Source organism: Corvus cornix, chromosome 2, assembly GCF_000738735.6.
Source record: "Corvus cornix cornix isolate S_Up_H32 chromosome 2, ASM73873v5, whole genome shotgun sequence".
Lineage (NCBI taxonomy): Eukaryota > Metazoa > Chordata > Aves > Passeriformes > Corvidae > Corvus > Corvus cornix.
The window spans coordinates 17930429-17952895 of NC_046333.1; the positions used below are offsets into that span (position 1 = coordinate 17930429).

The 22467-nt window shown below is 35.1% G+C and overlaps 1 protein-coding gene across 7 annotated transcripts in view; it reads right to left on the reverse strand.

Moving 5' to 3' along the window:
* The window catches only part of ARMC3 (armadillo repeat containing 3), a 65025-nt gene that overhangs the window by 26177 nt on the left and 16381 nt on the right, over nt 1-22467 (reverse strand). For 5 of the 7 annotated variants that reach the window (XM_019285333.3, XM_019285339.2, XM_010399268.4 and 2 more), the window contains 8 exons: nt 18297-18414; nt 16207-16332; nt 15055-15123; nt 14553-14728; nt 13024-13218; nt 12210-12393; nt 6788-6940; nt 6557-6662 (listed from right to left, as the gene is read on the reverse strand). In XM_019285333.3, the coding sequence (XP_019140878.1) occupies nt 6557-6662; nt 6788-6940; nt 12210-12393; nt 13024-13218; nt 14553-14728; nt 15055-15123; nt 16207-16332; nt 18297-18366 (1079 nt within the window). In that variant the 5' untranslated portion in view covers nt 18367-18414. The remainder of the gene's footprint in view (nt 1-6556; nt 6663-6787; nt 6941-12209; nt 12394-13023; nt 13219-14552; nt 14729-15054; nt 15124-16206; nt 16333-18296; nt 18415-22467) is intronic. The other 2 variants (XM_019285334.3, XM_019285337.2) reach the window with 2 other exon arrangements.

The following is a 22467-nucleotide window of genomic DNA, read 5'->3' on the forward strand; positions in this document are numbered from 1 at the left end:
GTCTCTACACACAGTACTTTGCACTGTGAATTTGAACTTCCACTTCTGGATAACTCTTTTCTGGACAACTGTGAACATATTTTAGAAGGCAGCAGTCTCTTTTGCCTTGCTAAAAGTTCAAGCTCTTACAATGATTTAGAGTGCAGAAATTTATGCTTTTAGCTTTCTCTCTTTAAATTACATCTCTAAGAAAATACACGTAGACCACTATGTTAAGATAAAATTACTAAGGTTGCATGTCAAAATGTTAAGGTTACTTGTGAAAGCTTATTTTTACCAGACGACAGTCCAAGTGGACAACATGCCAGTCAGTGCACAGGTTAAATTCACAGCAGGGCAGAATTAAGTTTGCAAGGTCAGTCATAACCCTGAAATTTCCCTAGAGACAACTTCAAATAAACAACTTCACACTATACTCAAGTAAGTTGAAACAAACATACATACACTTTAATAATTTAATTTAGAAATCTACTACAAAGAAAATGTTCATGCAAAACCACCAATATATTTGTCTGAAATATTTACTCATATGTAAAATAAACCTTGCCACTTTTAATTCAAAAAAAGCATAATTTACCTCTGTGGATATCACTGAATGACATTGCAAGGATACACACTCAAGAGTAATCATGGTACTTGTGCCACCATATAAAAGAAAGTTTTCTCTCCCAGGCTTAGGAGCCTCTATCTGGGAAGAAAAAGTTTTCACCTGATCCCACAGAAATATATAATGGGAAGTTACAGGTGACAACACACATGCTCTGAGTGAAATTCCAGCCTTCCACAGCCAAGATAAACAGTGATCATACTGCAAGGCTTTGAAAGTAGGGGTGTACAAACAGGCCAAAAGATTTTGCTATATCTACAAGGAGCAAAATTTCTATGTAGTTATCATTATCCCAGATCAGAAGTGTTCTGTTTGAAATTATTTCAGACCTACTTAGATTTCCATGCACTTTAGGATGTGGTGACATGAGATCTGTGTTAGATAGAGATAAATGCGCTTATTGGTCTTTGTCTTGAATATAATCTAAAGTTAAAAAACAACAACAAAAAAAAACCAAACCAGGAGAATGCATAACAATTTTTTTATTTTTTTCTTTTTTTTTTCTTTTTTTTGTGAAAGAAGACCTGTACTTGGAAGAAAACACAGTTAGAGTGTCTGAGCCTACAGAAGGAGTTTCCCATGCAGCCACACCTTCCCAATCTAAGTGAAAAATACAACAGCTGGCTGTATGAAAGATTTTTCACTGCCAGCAGGGCACAGACCCATGTCTGTGGGTTGTGTATCAGTCATCTGATGTGATGTTAAGGTCTTAGTGGGAACCCATTTCTGAGTGACATCCCATACAGGATTTAATTCAGGTTTTCTGCCAAGGAAGAAATTTACCATAAAACATTTTGCAGTTTTCAATGGAAGTCAAGATGTAACTTGCAAGGAAAAGCTTATGAGCTTGTAGGTAATGGGCAGTGGCTTTGTAGTCTTTTTTTTTTTTCTTTTTATAAAGTACCTCACATAATACAGATATACAGTAAGAGAAAGGAAAAAGAGGAATCTGTTCATGGCCTGAGATAACTGTAATTTACAGGATGCAGTAGACGTGGATGCTAATGTAAAAAGTAACAGCACAACCCACAAAACTCAAAAAAATCCCTTTACCTTGCAGCGCATTAGCTCAAAAAAATAATTCTGTCACTAGGGGTCAGTATTAAAACACATTACATCTGCACAATACTGCCAGCAGCATTCTATTGTTGATCGCCTCCTTCAGAAAAACAAACTTAGGTCATAAAGAACTATTAAACCATAAAAAGGACACAACCTATAGTGGATTATCACCTATTTATGCTATTAAATGTAGCTCTTGTTCTAGAAATTTGTGTTCCTGTTGTGTTCATAAATTAACACATATATTCATGCAAATGTATTATCTTATGTAATATTGACACTTCAATAGTTATGTGACTTAGGTTCCATCTACAGTCTTGAAAGAGAAAAGCTACTACTAAGTTTTCTATTTTCTAATAGGGAAGATTACTACCTAGTGATATTACTACCTAATGGTAGTAATCACTACTTCCTAATAATAACTATATTTGGAATGTAAGATAAAATGGATGTTCTTCAAATTTATTCCTTGACAGCCATACTCATAAATAATAAAAAGATCTGTTGTGTACTGAAAATCTCAGCTGAAAAAGGTGAGACGATCTCACTACAGGTGAAACAGATTGAGGATGTATTTTGAGTCATTAGATCAGTGCATGAATTTCAGTTTGGAATAACAGATATAATAGATATAATATCCAAAGTCAAGGGAACGACCCACTTTCTCCTCACTGGGCACTGTTCATAACCAACAAGTTCCCAACCTCTCCTCCTATCCCAAACTACCCTCAAATCTTGACAATCTTGATACATTTCAGAAAACATACATTCAGATGCTGCACTAATGCCTGGAACTGCCTATATGGATAAAACCTTTGGGAATTTAAATAGGTTCTCTGATTCCTGTGAAGGATTTAAGAATTAGAAAGCTAAATAACATAAAGCTTGATGACTTTGTAAATTTTGGGATGATACTTTGCTGCCTTGAATCCAGATACAATACAGAAATTTGTCACATGACAGTCACTATAAACCCCAGGAGAAATATTCTGTCATAAGTCTGTCACGTACCACAACTTCCTGCAGCCCTTGGTACAGATAAAGAAAAAACATCCTTTTCCTTCTTCCCCCAGCCCAAATTCTACCTGAATGCTATAAATTTTGCATTTAAAATAAACAATTTAGGGTAAATATTATTGAGGCTGCTAATTAGTTTTCATGTCCAGTACAAAGTTCTAAATTCCAGAGCATATGTTTTTCTTTAGTGGCAAATCCATTAGGTGCTCAGAATTCAGACGCTGCCAGATTTATGAAGGCAGCTATTAGAAATGGCATTTGTGCTACGACAATACTGAAGAAAAGAGCTGGTCAAATTAATATCTGACTAACTGGTATACTTGAGACTTTATTTCTATGTGCTACTTCCAATATTGTATTTATGTTTAACATGATTATCTTATCCTAAATACATGAAAGGCAAAAATAATTGACTATACTTTCAATGAGAAAAAATAGGCAGAGGCTGAGGTAAGCCGTTTGTTCCAGGATTAGATGTGTGGCACAGAATCACTTATTTTCCTGCCCAACAGATGACGCTGCTGTTTCTTTGTTCACTTGTAATTGTTCCATTTGTGCACCACATCCATTACTGAAGTGACTGCACCCACACTGCCCGATGCCTGGACACAGCAAAACCAGAAAGCTTCAGAGATTCTTTAAATGGCATTCTTCTGTCCAAATAACTGTATACAGTTTTCAATAAAGCAACTTACTGCTCTGGATTTAAAAGATGCAATGGAGAAGATGGATGCAAATACCCAGCTGAACATAATTCTCTTTTTTTCCAGAAGCAGACCACAGAAACAAATTCTGACATATATATCAAGGATGACCTCAGAGCAATGCACACTTAACATATAACGTAACATGTTAGAATAAGCACATGGCATTTTAAACTGCAATGCACTTTGCAATTTTATTTTTACTTAGCCTAATTATTAATCAGTTTAAAAAGATTTATCATCAATATTGAGCAGCATTAAAACTCCGTCCTTATGGTAAAATTCTTATAAAAGCATATTCTGGGGGTGTCAGTCTGCAAACTAATGAGGCATTTGACCACTGTATTTTTTTTCTATGTGCTACTGAAGTATGACACAACATCAGCTCTGCAGCAAAAATTTAAATGCTTAAATATTTTAGAAGTTATTTATATTAATTGCTATGTGTTCTGGTAGAGATCCTATTGAAAATCCATTTTTTCCAGTAAACCTGAAAACTCAAACCACTTGTAGGGGACTCATGTCCTCTTCTGCTCTAGATTTTTGGTTAAACTACTATGGGAAGCACAGTAATTCATTAATTTATTTGGTTTTGCCAAATCATGGTTGCTTGAGGACTTGTGTGAAATGACAAGCTGGTCTCTGTCCCGTTCATCATGAACAGGTGCTCTAATTACCAAACCTCCACCATATTTGACACCTTTATTAGCTGTCTCAGCTGAGAAACAAACCATTGATTTGGTAGGGGTACAGAACTAGCTTTTCATTGCTGTGGGGAAGCACCTAAAGGTCAAGGTTAATTTATATTAGTGGGGGGTAGTACTGCCCATTGCCTATGCTGTTCTTGTGCTATTAATCAATGGAAGACTTTATGGGCTACCTATGGCGGGAGTTTTAATTACACACAATTTGTCTTACATCTTATTTTTTTCCATATTATATGGCAGCACTTTTTGATATTCCTAACAAGAGCAACAAATCTCCAGCAAAAATAGCAACATCTTGTACTCACACTTTAGAGCCTCAAATATACACTGTACCAAATAAAAGGGCAAGGTACACATCCTTCAATCAATATAACATAGAAAAATGCTCATTAATTGAAATACAGCAGAATGCATGCATATGAATTCAATAAGGTTAAATATTTGACTGGCCAGTAAAAAGTGAAAGCACTTATGGCAAATAGACTTCCCCATCACTGGACCCATTTTGTTCTTGCCCATAAGGTCCACCTGCGGCTACTACCTTTATGATTTTATATTCTTGGAGGGTTTATAACAAGAATCTAATACATAACTGATAAAAGGGCACTAGTCTCACCAGTTTCATTTAAGAACAGAATGTTGTCAACATAATCAGACAGCAAAGTCACATTATTATAAAACTGTATCAGCATCTTCATTATTTATACACTTATTTTCACTGGGTCTACAGGACATACAAATGAAACATTCTAGAATGAAATATGATTATGGTAACTCAGTCCGGAATGAATTTTCTCCAAATTATTTTTTTTTTCCTATTATGTGAATGCAAAATAAATATGGGCCTGATAGTCAGTCAGTGAGCTGGAACTGTTCCAATTTGTATCAGCTAAGGGTTCAACACTATATATTAATTTTTAGATCCTAGTCACACTCAGACCCTTCTATGACTTATTAATGGTTTTGATTTAGAAATGAAGCTTTGAAGTAATTATATAGTCACATGGAATTCATCCAATATACATATTTAATGTAAATTATTGCTTCCTGATATTCACAGAAGACCTCTGATTAGATTATCTGGTGCTTCCATATTGTACTTGAAGCTGGATTGTGAGGAGACAGAAGTATATGTAAGCCACCTTTACAATTTCCTGACTCTGCCCAGCAAGAAACAAATATGGACTTCATTATAATGCAGAGGAACAGAGACAGCTATTTCCCTGCCTGAGGTCTCAGAGAATTGTTCCAGCAGTTGAGCTAAACAATGTCCTGACTATCTCCTTAGCAAAAGAAATGGAATGAGTTGGCATAAGCTTCTATACCAACTCAAAACTCTCCAGAGATCCCCTTTTCACAATGTGAAACCTCAAAGGGCTGCACTACGAAAACCAGCTGTAGTGGAGCTGAAAGTTTGACCTCTGGACTGCAGCACTGTGCTTGTTTTATGTGTGTGTGACTCCCACTGACACCAACTGAAGAGTCCAGCACATGAGGAGAGCAGAATATCAGACAAAAAAAAATGTACTATGTGAATCTGAGAACAGAGTATTATTCTCTTGTGTCAAATTATGGCTCCATCTGGTAACATTAAGTGAATACTAGTGACTATTAGGGCTGAATCAATAAACTGAAACAAACAGTTTATTTTGTGAGTTATTTTACTTTTTCATGTCAAAGGATGCCTGTGAATTGATTACAACTTCTTTAAGTATGTATATTCCAGGAAACTTTCAAGGATTTTTTTTTTTTGGTTTGTAAGTTTTGTGTGATTGCTCATACACATCACACTGCTCTGTTGCTTTTCCCTAACAGGACTTTTAATAGAGTTGGCATAAAAAACCGCTGCAGCTGACATTAGAATTTAGTTGATACAATTGTTTTCAAACATATAGTGAGCTAACCATTGTTACCTTTGTTAGTAATTTTGGATACTGAAGTTACACTTCTTTTCTTTCAGAGAATGCACTATAAGCATTCCCTATTACTTGGGAAACAATAAAACAAAAGGAAGAGCAAAACAATGCCAACATTCAGAAGATCTATCTCCCTCAAAGAATGCATTTAGATCAGTCAAAAAGGTTGTATGAACCATCAAGTTTTAAAACATTTTGATGATTTTGGATTTAAAAAAATAAACCAACATCAAATGCTTTAGATTAAAAGGCATATTTTGCTCATATGTTCTCTTCAAAACAGATTTATATCTCTGCTTTCATTACATCTGCTTCATACCTTTCCTTGATGAAGCAAACATTAGTAGAGACAGCACAACTCTTGTAACACTGAGGAGAACCAAGCTATTCTAGGTGACTCGTAAGTACCAAAAAGTGCCTTATAGTCAAATTCACACAGACCTGCCTTGTAGGATAAGGACAAGATGAGGCATTCTTTAAAAACAAAAATATTACCACTTCAGATTAGTGTTTTAAATAATAATTTAATTATTGCAGACTCACCTTGCATTTCTAGGACTGGCTGTTGTCAAATTACTTAATGCTGTCACTGCAGCTTCTTTTACCTCTTCATTATTACTGCTTAGCAACTGTACTAGCTGGGGAATCCCTTTGAAAGAAATAATTGTATATATGAGCCTTTAAATAAACCATGGCAGTCTGCAAAATTATAATATTGTCCTTATAAACAGAAAAAACACAAATTCACATTTCATCCTTTCCCACCTTACTTACCCTGGAGTCCAAGGACACTTTTACTGTCTATATTCCCACACATGGCAGAAATAGCTTGGGAAGCAGCAACTTTAACTTCATCATTGTTAGTTTCCAAAAGGTTTAGGAGAAATTTCTCAACCTCTTCCCAATGTAAGATTTTTCGGATTTCAGCTTTAAATGAGAAACAACAATAGCATTAATCTGCATTTGTTTTCCAAATCAGTGAAAGGACATGAATTTGATTTCATTTAGTTGTTGGAAATATTTTGGTAACAGAGGAACCAGCCATCAAGAAATGTGCACAAAGGACCTGAGCCAAATCCATTACAGAACATCCTGAGTCGGAAGGGACCAATAAGGATCATCCAAGTCCAACTCCTGGATTAGGCTTCATCGAGCTCTGAATTAAGGCCAAATAATGACTATTAAACACAGTATAAACATACATAGGCTGACAGAATGCAAAGTTTGTTCTCTGCAAGACTTTAAAACTGCAGAATGCATAAAGGCTTGATGGAAACAGCTTTTCCAATGCAACACATCATGCTTACTCAGGATCGTGCTGAACTTCAGTTTACGCTAATGAAGTTCAGATGCATAACATTTAAGAAGATACCAGTAAATGTACAATTAACTTGGTGAAATACCACTCAATGTATTAAAATAGCCCAAAAAAGGCAAGGAGCATTACAAAGAAAGTTTTAAATTCTGCACAGCTTGTAGTTCTTCATTAATGTCCACTTTGCAGAGAATTTGAATTTTGTAGTTTAGCCTGCTGACACAGAGTTCACTGCTGACCTCCACTGCACTGAGCGGCAGCAGCTGAGGAAGGACAGAGATGCTCCTTCCTCTACACAAGTAACAACACACAGCACCTATGAAGTATCTACAGACAGCTGTATGTAGATACTAACAAACTGATAAACTCCCTCATCCCAAAACTGATGAGATCAGCAACGTAGGTGCTTCTTAGAAACACTCCTGAAAGAAACTTTTTCATGAAGAAAGGCACAGGACAGCATAGAAGCTCCACAACGATGAGAGTCAATAAGCATTTAACCATATGCATAATTTAAACCAGACTAATTACATGTTGGAAGTTATATCTACAGAGTAGAATTTTTGAATGTATTAAAGAATTTCAGGAATTGTGAAGTCAGTGGAACTTCAAAATATTTAGAAATTTTACCAGTGCTTTGCTACTGTTCTGAGGGATCACTCCCTGGTTTGGATTGTTGTCCTCCAAATAAAAAAGTTTTAAAAGGAAAAAAATACATAGTAAGTATTCTTTTAGATAAATCTGTATCTGTAGTGAATAAAAGTAAACAAATACAAGTCCACAAAGTCACTGAGAAGCAAGTTTGATCAAAAATTTAACTGCAGAGCAGAAATGACTCAAAGCACGTAGATGAGAGAGGTGCAGTCACTTTCCCCTCTTCAGCTCAGCTTTAAACTTTTTTAGAATCCTCAGATACACAAATGAAATCACAAAACAAAGATGCAACAAATAAAACAGAGAGGATTTTAAGTGTCAGAAGAACTTTGGCCATAAACTTTATACGTATCAGCCACCTCCCAGAGAAGGCCTTAATTGGGATAAGAGACTTTTTTGACAGGTTATCAAGTATGTTGCCGGCCTGTTCCTCACCAGAGTAGTCCACAATCTCAAATAGTGATCTCTAAAGGTTCTTTATGTCTCAATAATTTTGGTTTTTGTACAGCAAGTTACTTATGTATTTACAGATTTTCTTTAAAATTATTCTTGATTTTAAAGGCAGCTATGATGATGGGTAAGCATTTATTTTAAAGAAAATTTATGCCTATATGAAATAATAATTCATTTGAATGAGTGAAAATAATAATTTAAAATATTTTAAACAGAAAAAGAATTTTATAATAATGTGGAAAAACAGATCTTGAATTTGAACTTATGATAAAGAGTATTCATTTATATTTAGGTAGCTACATCAATGAAAATTATTAATATTTCGATATCCAGGTGAGAATTCTATTAAAGGAATTAACATTTTCTGCCGATCCTCTCTCTGTGCGTATGAGTTGTTTCCTTTGTCCTTTACTACAGACTAGAAAGAATGCACAATTGAAAAGCATCGTTTATACTGAATTACTTCATATGTCAGTGCCAACACCATTTTTACAGTGATTAATTTCTTGACCCCTAAGTAATTTGAATGCATTGATTCAACATGAAGGAGAATCAAGCACACACAACTAAAAGAGTTTGGAGTATCAACTGTTCTGTCCAGTTTTTCATGCATTGACCCCATGGTAGGACAACCTTTATTTTTCAATATATTTTCCTATTTCCCCTTCTTACCCCAAAATCATGATCTGAGTTCTGTCGATTACTATTCAGGTCACTGTCACCACCTTATGGAATTATTTATACCAATTTCAAATGAAAAAAAGTTAACGTTATATAGTATCATGACTTCTCACTGATCTTGAGCTGAGCTAACGCAGATAAACAAGGATCCGTATTGTGAAATGCAAATGTGAATCAGGCTACAGAGCATGTTCAGTGTGCTTCCCTTTGAGCGTGAGATGCATTGAGATACACAGAAAGAACCGGGAGAGCTTCAAACCAGAAGTTTGGCACAGGGAGCATCATCATCCCTTTCTCCATACACACTCCACAGCATTTTGTTGTTGCTGGCATGTCTGGCATTGTCAGGGGAAAATCAGGCCCTCCTTAATCAAAAGTCCAGATAATCCACTCACAGACATTCAATAATTTATAGCATTAGATTATATTTAGCGTTCTGAAATGACTGCATTAATTGGTGGGCAAGGCAGGAATCACAGTATAATTCACCACTATAATTCTGAGCATACAAAACAAAATCATCAATAAATTAATATATTCAATTCAAAATTATGTTACAGAACAAAAAAAATTTCAGGGGCAAAGGCATAATGATTATGTACAGAAATATGATCCATTTTAATGTACTTAAACAGAGCAGCATCCTAAAGATGCTATTTAAAGTTGAATATCAAGTTTATACCATGTAATTTATTCTGATACTGAGAATAAATCTTAAGGGATAAATATATCTTATAACAACAACACCAAGTTACAGGAGTCCCTTTCCAAAGGGTTGAAAGGGACATAAAACAAAACTGCTTGCTATGATCACATCTATCAGGAAAAAAACCAATCCAAAACTAAATTCCATCTGTCAACAATAATAATTTCAAAACCAGATACTGCTGTATACTCAGCTGCCAGGATTAAAAAAACAGCTAGATACATGTTCTGTCATAGCAGAAGTAGGTTTTTCATTCCAATGAAAAGCAGTATTTTTTTTCCCAAGTATACAGGAAATGTTGGTAAATTGCAACCATGATTATCAAACCTGAAGAATGTGGGTATGGCTATTGCAAATTTAATGAAAAAGTCACCACAGAACTAAGACCTGTGTTGTATTATACTGGATTCACATCAAGGCAAGTACTAGTATAGTATACATTAGTGTTGCATTTTGGATAGGCTGTTTAGTATGCTTACAACCAGAATCCAATCAAACAAACAAAACCTGAAAATATTTCTGTTTTCTTTTTGCACTTGGGCTACTTCTTAAAATGGCCTTTTCTTTCCACTCCAAGGCTGACTTTAGACCAGAAGCTCTTTGTATCTGAAAAATTCAGTGCTTTTGGGGGCCACATTGAGCAGCAAGTTTACTGGACTGTGTTTTCCACTGCACCAGGACAAGAAGTTTCCTTTTGTCTAACTGGGTGTCACCAAAATTCTACAGCTTGAAAACAAGTATTTTAAATATTCTTTTGATGTATTTTCCCAGCTTGCTGCATCCATACTAACTGTCATAGGTTGAAGAAGAGAGCAAACCTTTATAATGAAACCTCATTGACTCCATTTGTAAAGAAGCATGACAAGAAGATGCATCTTCACTGACGGTAACATCCCATGATATACGATCATAGGCAGTACTGTAATATATTATGTGTGGTTCTTGCAACCGTGCTTTAAAAATGTGCTCAGACATGTTTCTACTAACAGCTGCTAAAATATTAGGCCACAAAAACTGAAAAAAAAAGTGTGAAAGAGGAAAAGAAGGCTATGCTTATTTGAAAATAAATATGATAAAGGAGTAAGATGCAGTAGAAAGCGGTAGGAGCAAATATAAATCTGCTTAGCATACAACTTACAAGCCTGTCACAGGACTATAAAAATGATACTGACAGTCCTAAGTAGCATAATAAAATAACAACACAGGAAAATACACAAAGAAAATACTGACATAAGAAAGTCCCTTCCTATCTTTGATACCTGAACATTAATGAAAACAATTTTCAGTGACTTGCCAAGCTTCCAACAGATAATGACAAAAGCACAGAAAAAACCCTGGAATACTAGGACACTCTTTCTGTGTATCATCTTCAATCCAAATAATTACAAATATTCAGGATATCAAACTAAGCAAGGTGAGAAAAGAATTGGAAAGATAGCACGGAGAGAGATGAAAGGAGGTCTGAAATATGGCAGCAAGGAGAGATTATTTTATCCATGTATTAAATTAAATGACATATTTTTAAAATACACATAAATTAAAGCCATGATTCAACCACAAGGTGCCAGAAATATGAATGAAATATTTAAATTCTACTGTCATAAAAATCCCTTGACAGAAGTAAAATCTTCTCTAGTCAGAAGTATGGTATTAGTTACATTGCATTTTGTTACACAACACTACTTCACACATGTTGCAACTCAGTAGCCAACGTACAGAAGGAATTTCAAATGTAGTTTGATTAAAAGAGCATCCTTGTGGGCATAAATGATGAGCATGTTCTGCCTAATTCGGAATTCCTTGGTGAATTAAAGAAAAGTATATAAAAAAGAACTATAGGATGAATAATTATGAAAAGATTACAATGAAACTATTTAACTCCCCTGGGAATATTAATCTGCAAGCCATTTGAAAGGTTTCCTTTCATGCCTCTGTTAAAGGAATTTGTATTTGAAATTGCCTGACATTTAGACGAGCAGTTGAATGCAAAAGGAAGTCAGCTTGCCATGAAGCCTTAACAGATAGAAGCGAGAAACAGTGCCAGCAAAGGTGGCTTAAGATGGCAGTCAGCTGGCATCACCAAACAAAAGACAAGGATCATATTTTCAGAACTCTATTTTCCTTTGAGGACAGCATTTTACAAGAATATATTACATTTAAAAATAAATTGAGGCAAAACCTTAACATTTTCATATATATATATATATATATAATCTCCTAGCATCCAATTGCTGCTCTGATCGGCAAGACTCATCACGGTAATTAATTCTTTCCAATGTTTACCTCAGCACAAGTACTACCCTCAACCAGAGAAGATGGCTTCATTCTGGATAAAAATTTACTTCATAAACAATTTCATGTCCATGGATTATTGAAAAGTCACATACCATCAAAAGCTGCCTTGGTAATTGCCTTTGCTGCATTCTTCTGAATACCAGGAACAGTAGAGATTTCTAAAAATGAAAGTAGTTTTTTAATGCCTCCTGTCAGCTGAATCAGTTGCAGAGTATGCACATCTTCGAGGCAATTTCCCAACACAGCAAGAGCTTCGATATGTAGATCACTGAGTTCCTAATTAAAAAAAAAAAACAAAACCAAACAACCTTGAAATCAGGATTAAAATATCTTTGGCATTTAAGTTTGTGGGATAATGGTTGTAACTTTCTTTTGGACAGTTTATTCGTACTGCAAAGTACATACTTACAAATTCATATTTTCATGTAATTTATTTGATGATGCCTTAGGATGCAACACAAAGTATCAAAAATAGTAAAATCCCCCGAAGTTTCTCATTTACATCAAAGTGGGTTAGACAGGTACTCAGAATGGGCCTGTGATCTTAAAGCTTCAAAAACATCACTAATTTCTCTATGCACTATATTTCCCATTGTGACACCTGAACTCAAGAAGTACGAAACTGAGTCTCATAATAACATAAACAATGGTAGAAAATTGTGTTGAAAGCCACTATATAAGGTAAATTCAACTAAAAAATTGAATAATAAACACTTTGGGAAATGTCTTTGCTTCTTTTCTTAGTAAGGTAGATATTCTAGCTTACCCTATTTCTATCATAGTTCACTCCAACTAAGTAACTCTTTCTTCTTATGTCACTCTTCCATAAAATAAGTAATATTTCTCATTAGTCATACAAACATCAGCACCAAGAACAAAAAAACTTTTAAGGCAAGTAAACCGTACATTGTTTTCCAGTATATTCAGAAGGAAATCTAATCCCTTATTTTCTCCCAGTATTATCCTGGTTTCTCTGTCTTTGCTAATTACTTCTAAGGTTTGAAGGGCTAACAACTGAATGACCGGGTATTCAGATTCCAGTAGTCCCAGCAAGGGGGGAATTACATTCAGTTCACGAACTGCAGCACGGTTTTGAAAATCCTGCAGCAAAATATTCCAACAAAGAATGTTAGTGATAGAGAATATAACAGTGCATCAATTCCTCACTTTACAGAAAAACACCAAAAATCTGATTTCAGACATTAAAAATGAGTCAATACTCCAAAGCTTCATTCGGCAGATTGCTTTCTTTTAAGCCAAGAACCAAACTGAACATAATCAAGCCCCACAAACCTTAAATTCTAGGGGTTTTTGCATGACTGAAGTACACACTACAAAATCTAGTCCTGTATAAAGAAGCCTATTCACTCTTGACTTTGCCATGTTTGTCTCAACATAAGAGTTTCTTTGAGAAAGTTTTGTAGATTTAGTTTCACCATTTTTATTTACCTCAGTGGGAGGAAAACAGTTTTTGAACTCTGCTGTGGTTGCCTGGTTATATCTTCTTTTGTTTTAGTAATTATAAAATGACAATTTAAAATTTCAAGTTTAAACAGTGGATGTGCAGCTTAATAAAAAGACAGTAGCTGATTATATTAAAAACCAAAATAAATAAAAAAATTACAATTTGCTTTTAAATAGCTTATTGCACATGTGCAGCATGCAATTATCCTTATCAATATAAGCAAGCACCAGGTGCAGTTATCCAGATATACCCCGCAACAAAGACAGCGAGATAGTAAAAAAAGGAGAAAGAGTAAAATGTGATTCTGAATAGACATGCTCTGATGCCCCAAAAGAGATAGAGTTATAAACTGAATTCATTACTGAATTGATTCACTTAAGCCATGGGAGAGAACTGCCATACAAATGCACCATTCTTTTGCTAAGCAGCATATGGATGACATTAGTACTGAGTGTGAAAGTAGCCAATAACAAATCTATTCCCCCCAGTATGGAAAGTAGCTGTTGACAGCCTTCACCTATCATTAAAAAGATGTTCAAAATTGTGCTATGGACTTGACGGTCAAAACAAGACACAATGCAATTGGTAGTTCTTTAATTTACAGGATTATTCCAACCTTTTAGATAGACAGATTACAACTCTCATTACTAAGATTAGTATTTTTCAACTAAGAAGGCAAATTATTATTTAGTTTTAAAAACCTGAAGCTCATCTTGATTTTACTTTTAGTGCAGTACAGCACAGACAATTGCATTAAGTTCAACAGAATTACAGTAAAACCAGATATATTCATAACTAATTTAACATTCAAGGACTCAGGTGCAAGGACTTAATGTTTCAAATGCATTGATGAACACTGGGGAGTAAAGGAAACAAATCTTTTAAAATTATTAACCCCACACAGAATGTCAGGGGTGCAAATGCTTATCTGCCTCTGTAGTTTAAGACAACAAACAAGAGCAAACTTTACCTGTACCAAAAGGTAGAGACATTCAACTGAATTCTTCTTAACATCAGGATCAGGGCTACCTAGGAGTCTGATAAGTGGCTCTAACCCACCTTGCTCAAATATTTTTACTTTAGTAGTATACTCAACAGCCATATGTGCTAGACAAAGAGTAGCAAACTCATGGACAACTACGTCTTCTGTGGGGGGAAAAAAGAAACATTTTGATCAAGTTTTATTCAGCACAGAGTATGTTCACTAATCCAGTGGTTTAAAACATTATTTGAAGTCAATAAATAATAGCTGTTAACCATACCCAATGTGTCCACAAACATCTTGTTCCATCTTTACAACATAAAACTCTACTCAGTGAGCTACAGAGCTATATAAAAGTATTTACCTATTTAACAGGTAGTAGGAAAAATTGTAAGTTACAGGGAAGATTTTATTAAATTGTCTCATAAAATGACAATCATAAAGTATTTCTGACTGTACTTTTGCGCAAGGAGAAAATAGTGTAAGGTACCTTCTGGCGCTAGCTGTGATATAAGTGAATTTGTGATATCCAGTTCCCTCAGTAACTTCTTGACATCATCTACAATGAAGTAAATACAAATATGAAGTCTTTTGTTTGGCAATGTTGGCTGAGTAAAGAAACAGAATCTGCTCCAAGCAAAATGTACTTATGGTTACTCCCTGAGTGACAAAAAGATCTGACTGGGAAAGACACACAACTAAAGTTAGACCAAGATCATAATGGGACCAGAAAAAACAGCAGAGACTTTCAAGTAGCAGATGACATTCTTTGACATTTGATACATATCAAGTTCCTCTATATTTCAATTTCATTGAAACTTTATTCAAAATACTTGCATCTAGCAGGTTCTGACTAAATATTGCATGATTTTAGTTGCCAAAGAAGTCACACCGCAATTGTCAAAATTATTTGTGGTTAAAATTATCAAAATAAAACTAATCCTTCTGTTACTTAGTTTTCAAGTCACCACTTTGCAATTTTATGCTAACACCAACCCACACAGCAAATGGAAAACATGAATTACACAGGTCCTACTAAAATCACAGTAAAGACTTTCAGATTGCATTTTTATTGTTGTCAATGGCAAACTAGCAAAACCTCAACTCCTGGAGAGAAAAATCAAATAATATTCTTTGGGACAGACTTCATGCGATCCTACAGGGTTGTGTTGTTATTATCAATATATTCAACATGTTGAAATGCAAAAAAGAAAGGTATGAGCTTAATTTACTTTTAAATAAAAAACCAATTAAGCTGTGAATATAAATGGGAGATCTTTGTTCATTCAAATCCATGTTTGTGCAGCAGCATTGACTATATGCTAATGCCAAATTAAAAGTAACCCGAGAGGGCAAGGTCCACTGCAGAATGACAAGCAGGCAGCAGTTGACGAAAAGACTTGAGAGTGGTTGGGATATCCTCATGGAAGACAACTGGGTAAAACATTCGCCAAATTAAGACCTGCTTATTGCATTGATCAGATACAGGTCTATAAAGTACTATAAAAACAACAGCCACTGAAACTCAACCTTACATCACTTACTCTTTATTCTGGGCCATTAATCTAGGATTTTTTCACATGATCAACCTCTTGTTTTGATGATCACACAATGAAAAATAGTAAAAAATTCAGACTCTTACGATTAGAAGCCATGATGCCAAATACCATGACAGCATTTCTGCGTACAATTGGATCTTCGTGTGAGAGGAGTTTATACAGATGTTCCAGTGCTCCAAGACCAAGAAGTGTCAGTTTGTTTTCATCACCTGAAAAGGAATTGGATTAAAAGCGCAAGAAAAATTCCAGCAACCTCACAGTTCTAATGTAACAAGGTAAAACTGCTACCAATCTTTTACTGGACAGTAAACTTTAAAGAACAGAGGCCTGACAGGTCCTTTGGAGATCATCTAATTTACACCCCAAATACATATGTGTCAAATAGTTTCACGATTAGTAGTATCTAAGATTAATTATATTTTTAAAGCAAAGGATGCTACTGTCTATTGAACACTCCACTCATTTGTTGGAGACTGCAGTGGAAGTAGAAAGGAAAGCTTTCTACTTAGCAAAGTATAGGTGAACACCACCAGGTGAACGCATTTTATTTCCTCTTTTCTTGCCTTCCAATTTTATCTTCCTCAAAATAACAGTTCATTAATTCTATGGATCTTTACTATCCCTCAAGGGAAGCAACTACCAGGATTTGTATCATTAATTCCTACATGAGATTTCTACTATCTGAGAATGAAGTGCTTTGTAGCTGAATTGGTGCTGGACACGCAAAGAACAGAGAAGTTTAGTGTGATTACAGCCTTCTGTTCCTGCTCACGCAAAACACACACAAACCCCAAGAAACAAAATCCCAGTCCTACTCTTATTTTCAGTTCCCACAACAGCTTTATAATTCATTTTCTAGTGAACCATGCCTGCCCTTCCAGGCTACAAGTGAGCAATGTGAGAGGAAACTGGAGATCTATGCTCAATCTCAGGACAAGACATTCTTAAAATGGAGGAAGTATTTCTTATTGAGGGATGGGACTTAATTTACTAGCAACAGTCCAAAAAAATAGATTAACTGAAATCAACTCCTGCTCTTGTGCTACCCCACAAAGTTAGTCTATTCTTCTGGAAGATCGCAGGAATATATTAACAATTTAAAGGATTATTCTTTCAGTATAAACATAAAAGACATAAACATCTATCCTCTTGCAGTGTGACGTATTTTACTGTGGACAGGAGGGAAGGAGCCAGCAAGAATTTATGGTTCATAGCTGTCTCCCAACAGTCCACATTCTCTCTTCACATATTCAGAATTTGATCTCATGCCGTCAGCCAAGCTTGCCATATTAAGCAGAACCTGAACATCTTTCAGGACCCAGCGACCCCTAGCCAACCATCAAAGACTTCAGCTCTTCTCTCACAATTTCAGCAGTATTGGTAATTTACATCAGTATAATTATCAGCATATAAATATATAATTTTAAAATAAAACACAAATTAAATTGAAATTAAAATTTAACTCATCAGAGCAAGAACACTACCAGTGTATACCAATTTGAGTGACTAATATCAAATAACATGGAATAAGTAGGAGACAACTTAGGAAATTACGTGCCATAAAAATTTGAGCCTCTGTTACACAGTTGTTTGTCTCCTGAGTACCTTGAAAATGACATTTAGCTATAGACTATATAGGGACCTTTGGAAGATGTGGAATCTTGGAGACTTGTTAGACTCCCAACTCATATACAAATAAGTTTGATAAAGGAGGTTGAGCAATTTCCAATGAATCATCTGCACAGAAATACTGATGCAACAACTTTGTGTAAAAATAACAGAAAAAAACTAAGAAGTCCTTTTCATTGAAAACTGAAGCTCCAAATAACTACACTGGTACAGAAGTTTCCAACTGTAACATACAAAAGAGAATTCTTTCACAACTGCAGATCTGTTGCTCATAAACAGCATATCTATATTATATTTAAAACAAGCTCTGTTAAACAGTGAATATAAAATTCTTCAACAAAATGACAAAAGTTTCCTTCATGCAAACGACAAGACTTCTTTATTACTGCAAGTACAGGTTGGATAGATATTTCAGAAAACCCCCAAAACTTCAACAGACACCTTTGAGAAGAAAGAAAGATTTCAATGCTAAGAAACTAAAGAATTGTGAACTACTATCAAAATCTAAGCAGTGCAAAAGAAAGCTCATTGCAAACAGACTAACCTTTTGATGCAAATTTATATAGAGCATCACATGCTTTGGCCAAAACTTCATTTTCAGGAGAACTAAGCATTAGCACAGCTGTTGCTGGTGTTTTGCTTTCAATCAATAAAGGATCAAACTACAAAAAAGGGGGAAAGAAAAGTTTGATTTATATTGAGTCTTCCTGTGTGCTGCAATAGACTCCCACATTTCACTAAAAATAAAATAAAATCTTGGTTGATATATCTACACTGAATTAGAAATATTAATGAGGTGCTGTTTGCTTGGGAAAATCCAATTTTTTTAAGAACAATTAGAGACATTGTTGAAAAATAAGAAAGAAAACTTGACTTCCAAATAAATATTACAATGATTTCATCGCATACAAAGATTTTAGGAAAACCCTGACGCTTCCCTGCAAATCTAGAAAGTTTTGAAGGTAACACACTATGTAATTGTTACACATGTAAGAGCATTCTGAGGCTTCAGAAAGAGACATGAGAAGTTTCTTTGGAGCAGCTGTACACAGAGCCTGTGAACTCAGGTGGTGTACACAGAAGAGAATTTGGTTACTCTGCGGCAATATCACTTTGTGGTTGCTTAAAAAAATAAAGGAACACTTTCTGTGCCTTTGTCAACTCAGTTCATCAGCTCACCATGATCCTCTACTAGATGAAGTATTTCCAAGATGTAATTCCTGCTCACCCAACTAGAAATGATACAAAGGTTTCATTTCCATTTCTGAGCTCTTCCATGCAGAAAGAAATCTTCCAACAAATCAGACAGTTTTCACCCTCTCAATAGACTCCTTAGGACTAATATCACTTGAGCAAGGGATCTTTTAAAAAAGCCTTTTGTTTCTCAAGAAGACTCAAGGAATTCTGAAAATTCTACTCATTAAAAAGTTTTAAGCTTCCTTGGATTTAAAGCAATTAATTAGTATGAAAAAACTAGTTGTCTTCTATCCTCACACTTCAGGCCTCTACAGTATCTGTGTTACATACAGAAATGACTAGATACTCGAGTCATGCAGTTTCTCAAAAACAATGTATTAATCTTTAAAATATACCAGATTATAAGACATCAATATAAATTAATTAAAATATTATCACAATAAATATACATATATATTTACAAATGTCAATGATTTCTTTTACGTCATTAAAAAAACTTCGAATACCTACATCAAAGGCACATTTTGCTGAACAATCAAGGTATGAAGATACATACAAATCAGTTGTCAAGCAAGGAAATTATGGGGAGCAAACCTTAAAAAACATTATGAGTGTGCTAGAAATAAATGAACACAGAAAAGGGTGTTTTCTTCTCCCTTCTCTGACTTGCTCAAAAATAAGGCAAAATATGATACTAGTACCAAGACCTCTAAATTCATATTTTCGATAGGTTTTTAAATCTAAGTAATTTCAACACCTTCCATGAGACAGATCACACAATTTAGCAGGCAGCAAGCTCATACAAGTTGCATTAAGAGGTGGTCTGCCGAATGTGCTTAACTGGTCTACCTAGCTTCAATCAGGTCCGAAAATCCGAAGACACTGTCCAATTTCATGCTTGCTGTGACAAGCTGGAGGCATGGGCCAAGGCATGGAACAAAGCTCCTTTCTAAAAAAAATATAATCAGCTTACTGTACCATAAGTCATTTTGCCTAATAATGACTCCGCAATGGGAATTAAATCAAATAATACTATAGTGGTGCAAGTTACAAATTAATCTTAACGATGGGCCTAAAATGATGGAATTATTTATTGGAATTTTCTTTTTGGATAGTAAGGAGGCAAAAAATTCAGCTTATCACAGCTCATCCTACCCATGGGAGAATTCAGAGGCGACTGAAAGTCTCTTTATTCTCCTTCATACTTCTCTACTTCTGATCATTTGGGTCTTTGCATGGGACAGAACACAATCCTCCAGGTAAGTGCTATTATTTAAACACAACCATATCTCCTGAGTCTGGTCAAATACTTGGTGATGGGATAAAACTCCAAGTTTTAGAAAAGGCTGTTAGCTCTTCAGAGAAAAATAAACATCAATACTGATCTCAGATGAAGTTCAATAGGGAGTGAAAGATTAAATAAGAGTTTTAAATCTCAGATATTTATACATTAATCTAATACCAAAGTCACGATTGCACTGCCCCATTTTCACTGTTTCCCATGTTTACAATTAATTGTATAAATCACAACTCAATGAAAATTCCTAGGATTTAATGACAAGGTTGGCACATGAACACAGTGAAATTAGTCTAATCTCTACCCATTTGATTAGACGTTAGATTTGCTATTACTCTCCGAAATATTCAATAGGCACTTTCCTATTAAAAGCACTTTTGTGCTGAAAACACAGTAAAAATAGCCACTGAAATCAATGTATGTTTAAGAAGTCAAGACGCCCTAGCAGCTGAGTGATTGAGGAAGAATTTCTTTACTGTGTGGTGACTGTGCATGGGGACAGGTTGCCCAGAGAGGTTGGGGAGTCTCTTTCGTTGGAAATATCCAAGAAAAATCTGGATGCACTCCTGTGCAATGTGCACTAGGATGGTCCTGCTTGAGCAGGAAGGCTGGACCACATGACCACTGTGGTCCCTTCCAACCTTAACCATTCTGTGATTCTGAGATTCGCAGGGAAGTAATGTTGTTCCTCAAAACTATCATAGAACTGGTTATGACTTCTCCTTATCATAATGCCAGTATATGTACTGTTCCACCTTTTTTTTTTTTTTTTACCCAAGCCTTGCATCTAAATCTTCATACATCATTGCAGACTCTTCCTGTAATGGCATATACAGGACATAATGTGCTAGAATAACATACCTGAAGTTACAAACAACCCAATTAAACACAGAATTTAACTAATTTATAAGCAACAACATTTCCAACATTCAGTTTGTATTAAGAAAAAAGCAAGTTAAATGAAAAAGCAAGCTATAAACTCAAATGCTTCTATGTGTCTTTGATCTTGACTTTTGTGTACATTTGACTTCAAAGCCATTAGAAACTGAAGAGTATGTGGGGTTTAGTTTTGGTTTAGTTTTGGTTTTTTGTTTATTGGGTTTCTTTGGTTTTTTTGTTGTTTTTTTGTTGTTGTTGTTTTGTGGGGGGTTTTGTTTGGTTTTTTTTTGCTTCCATCAACTTAATTTAGTTGAAATTGAATGTAATACAAAATATGTTTCCAGTCAGACCAAAGACCCACCTAGCCCAGCATCCTGTCTCTGACAAAGGCCAGGTAACAGGTGTGGGCAAGCAGACTATTAAATTTTACTTATGCTCCCTCTCAGGTACCAGCATTCTGCAACCTAGAGAACTGGAGAGTCTAGTGATTCTTATCTCTGTGTTCGAAAAGTCCAAGAAAAATTTGGTATGTAATTTTTGAAGCCATCTGTATTTTAACACCCTTAATATTCTGAGACATGAGATCAGAGTTAAAGGGTCATAAAATAACTGTGCCTCTTCTATGTTTTAAAAATACCACCTGACAATTTTATTGATCCTCCACAGTTCATTCACTATAAGAAAAAGTGAAATAAATTGCACCCATTTGCCTTCCCTGTATATTCATAATTTTGTAAGTTTCTATGATACTCCTCTTCACAGTGATTCCTTCTGGGAATGAAGAAAACTATTCCCTTTGATCTTTCCTAAAACAGAAGCCACTCTGTCTGTTCTTGTTTCTTTCTTAGCTCATTCTTAGTTCATTCTGTTGTCTTTCTATAGTTCAGCTGTATCTCTTTGAGATGGAAACACCAGAACTGTTAATGGCATTCATGTGCATGTGTAATGCATTTGCTAGTAACATAATGTTTTCTCTTTTATTCCTCGAATTTGAAATTTTGCACTTACTCACTTTTTCCTACTTAGGAACTGGATGCCATTTTCATGAAAATATCCACATTAATTCTGATACACTGGATGACACAGTTGCAGAATAAAACCCCATGACTGACAATTTCTCTCCATTATGAAATCTGAACAATAACTTGTTTTCTCACCTTTGCTTCCTATTTTATAACCAGACATTATTGCTAGGAGAGGAAATTCTTTTTACCTGTTCATGTTTATGTGAGTGAAAAGTCTGGTCTGAAAACTTTTGAAAAAGCTAAGTAACTGTATCAATCAGAACACCATTATCCACTTGCTCACTGACTCCTCCAAATAGATTTCCTCAAATAGATTT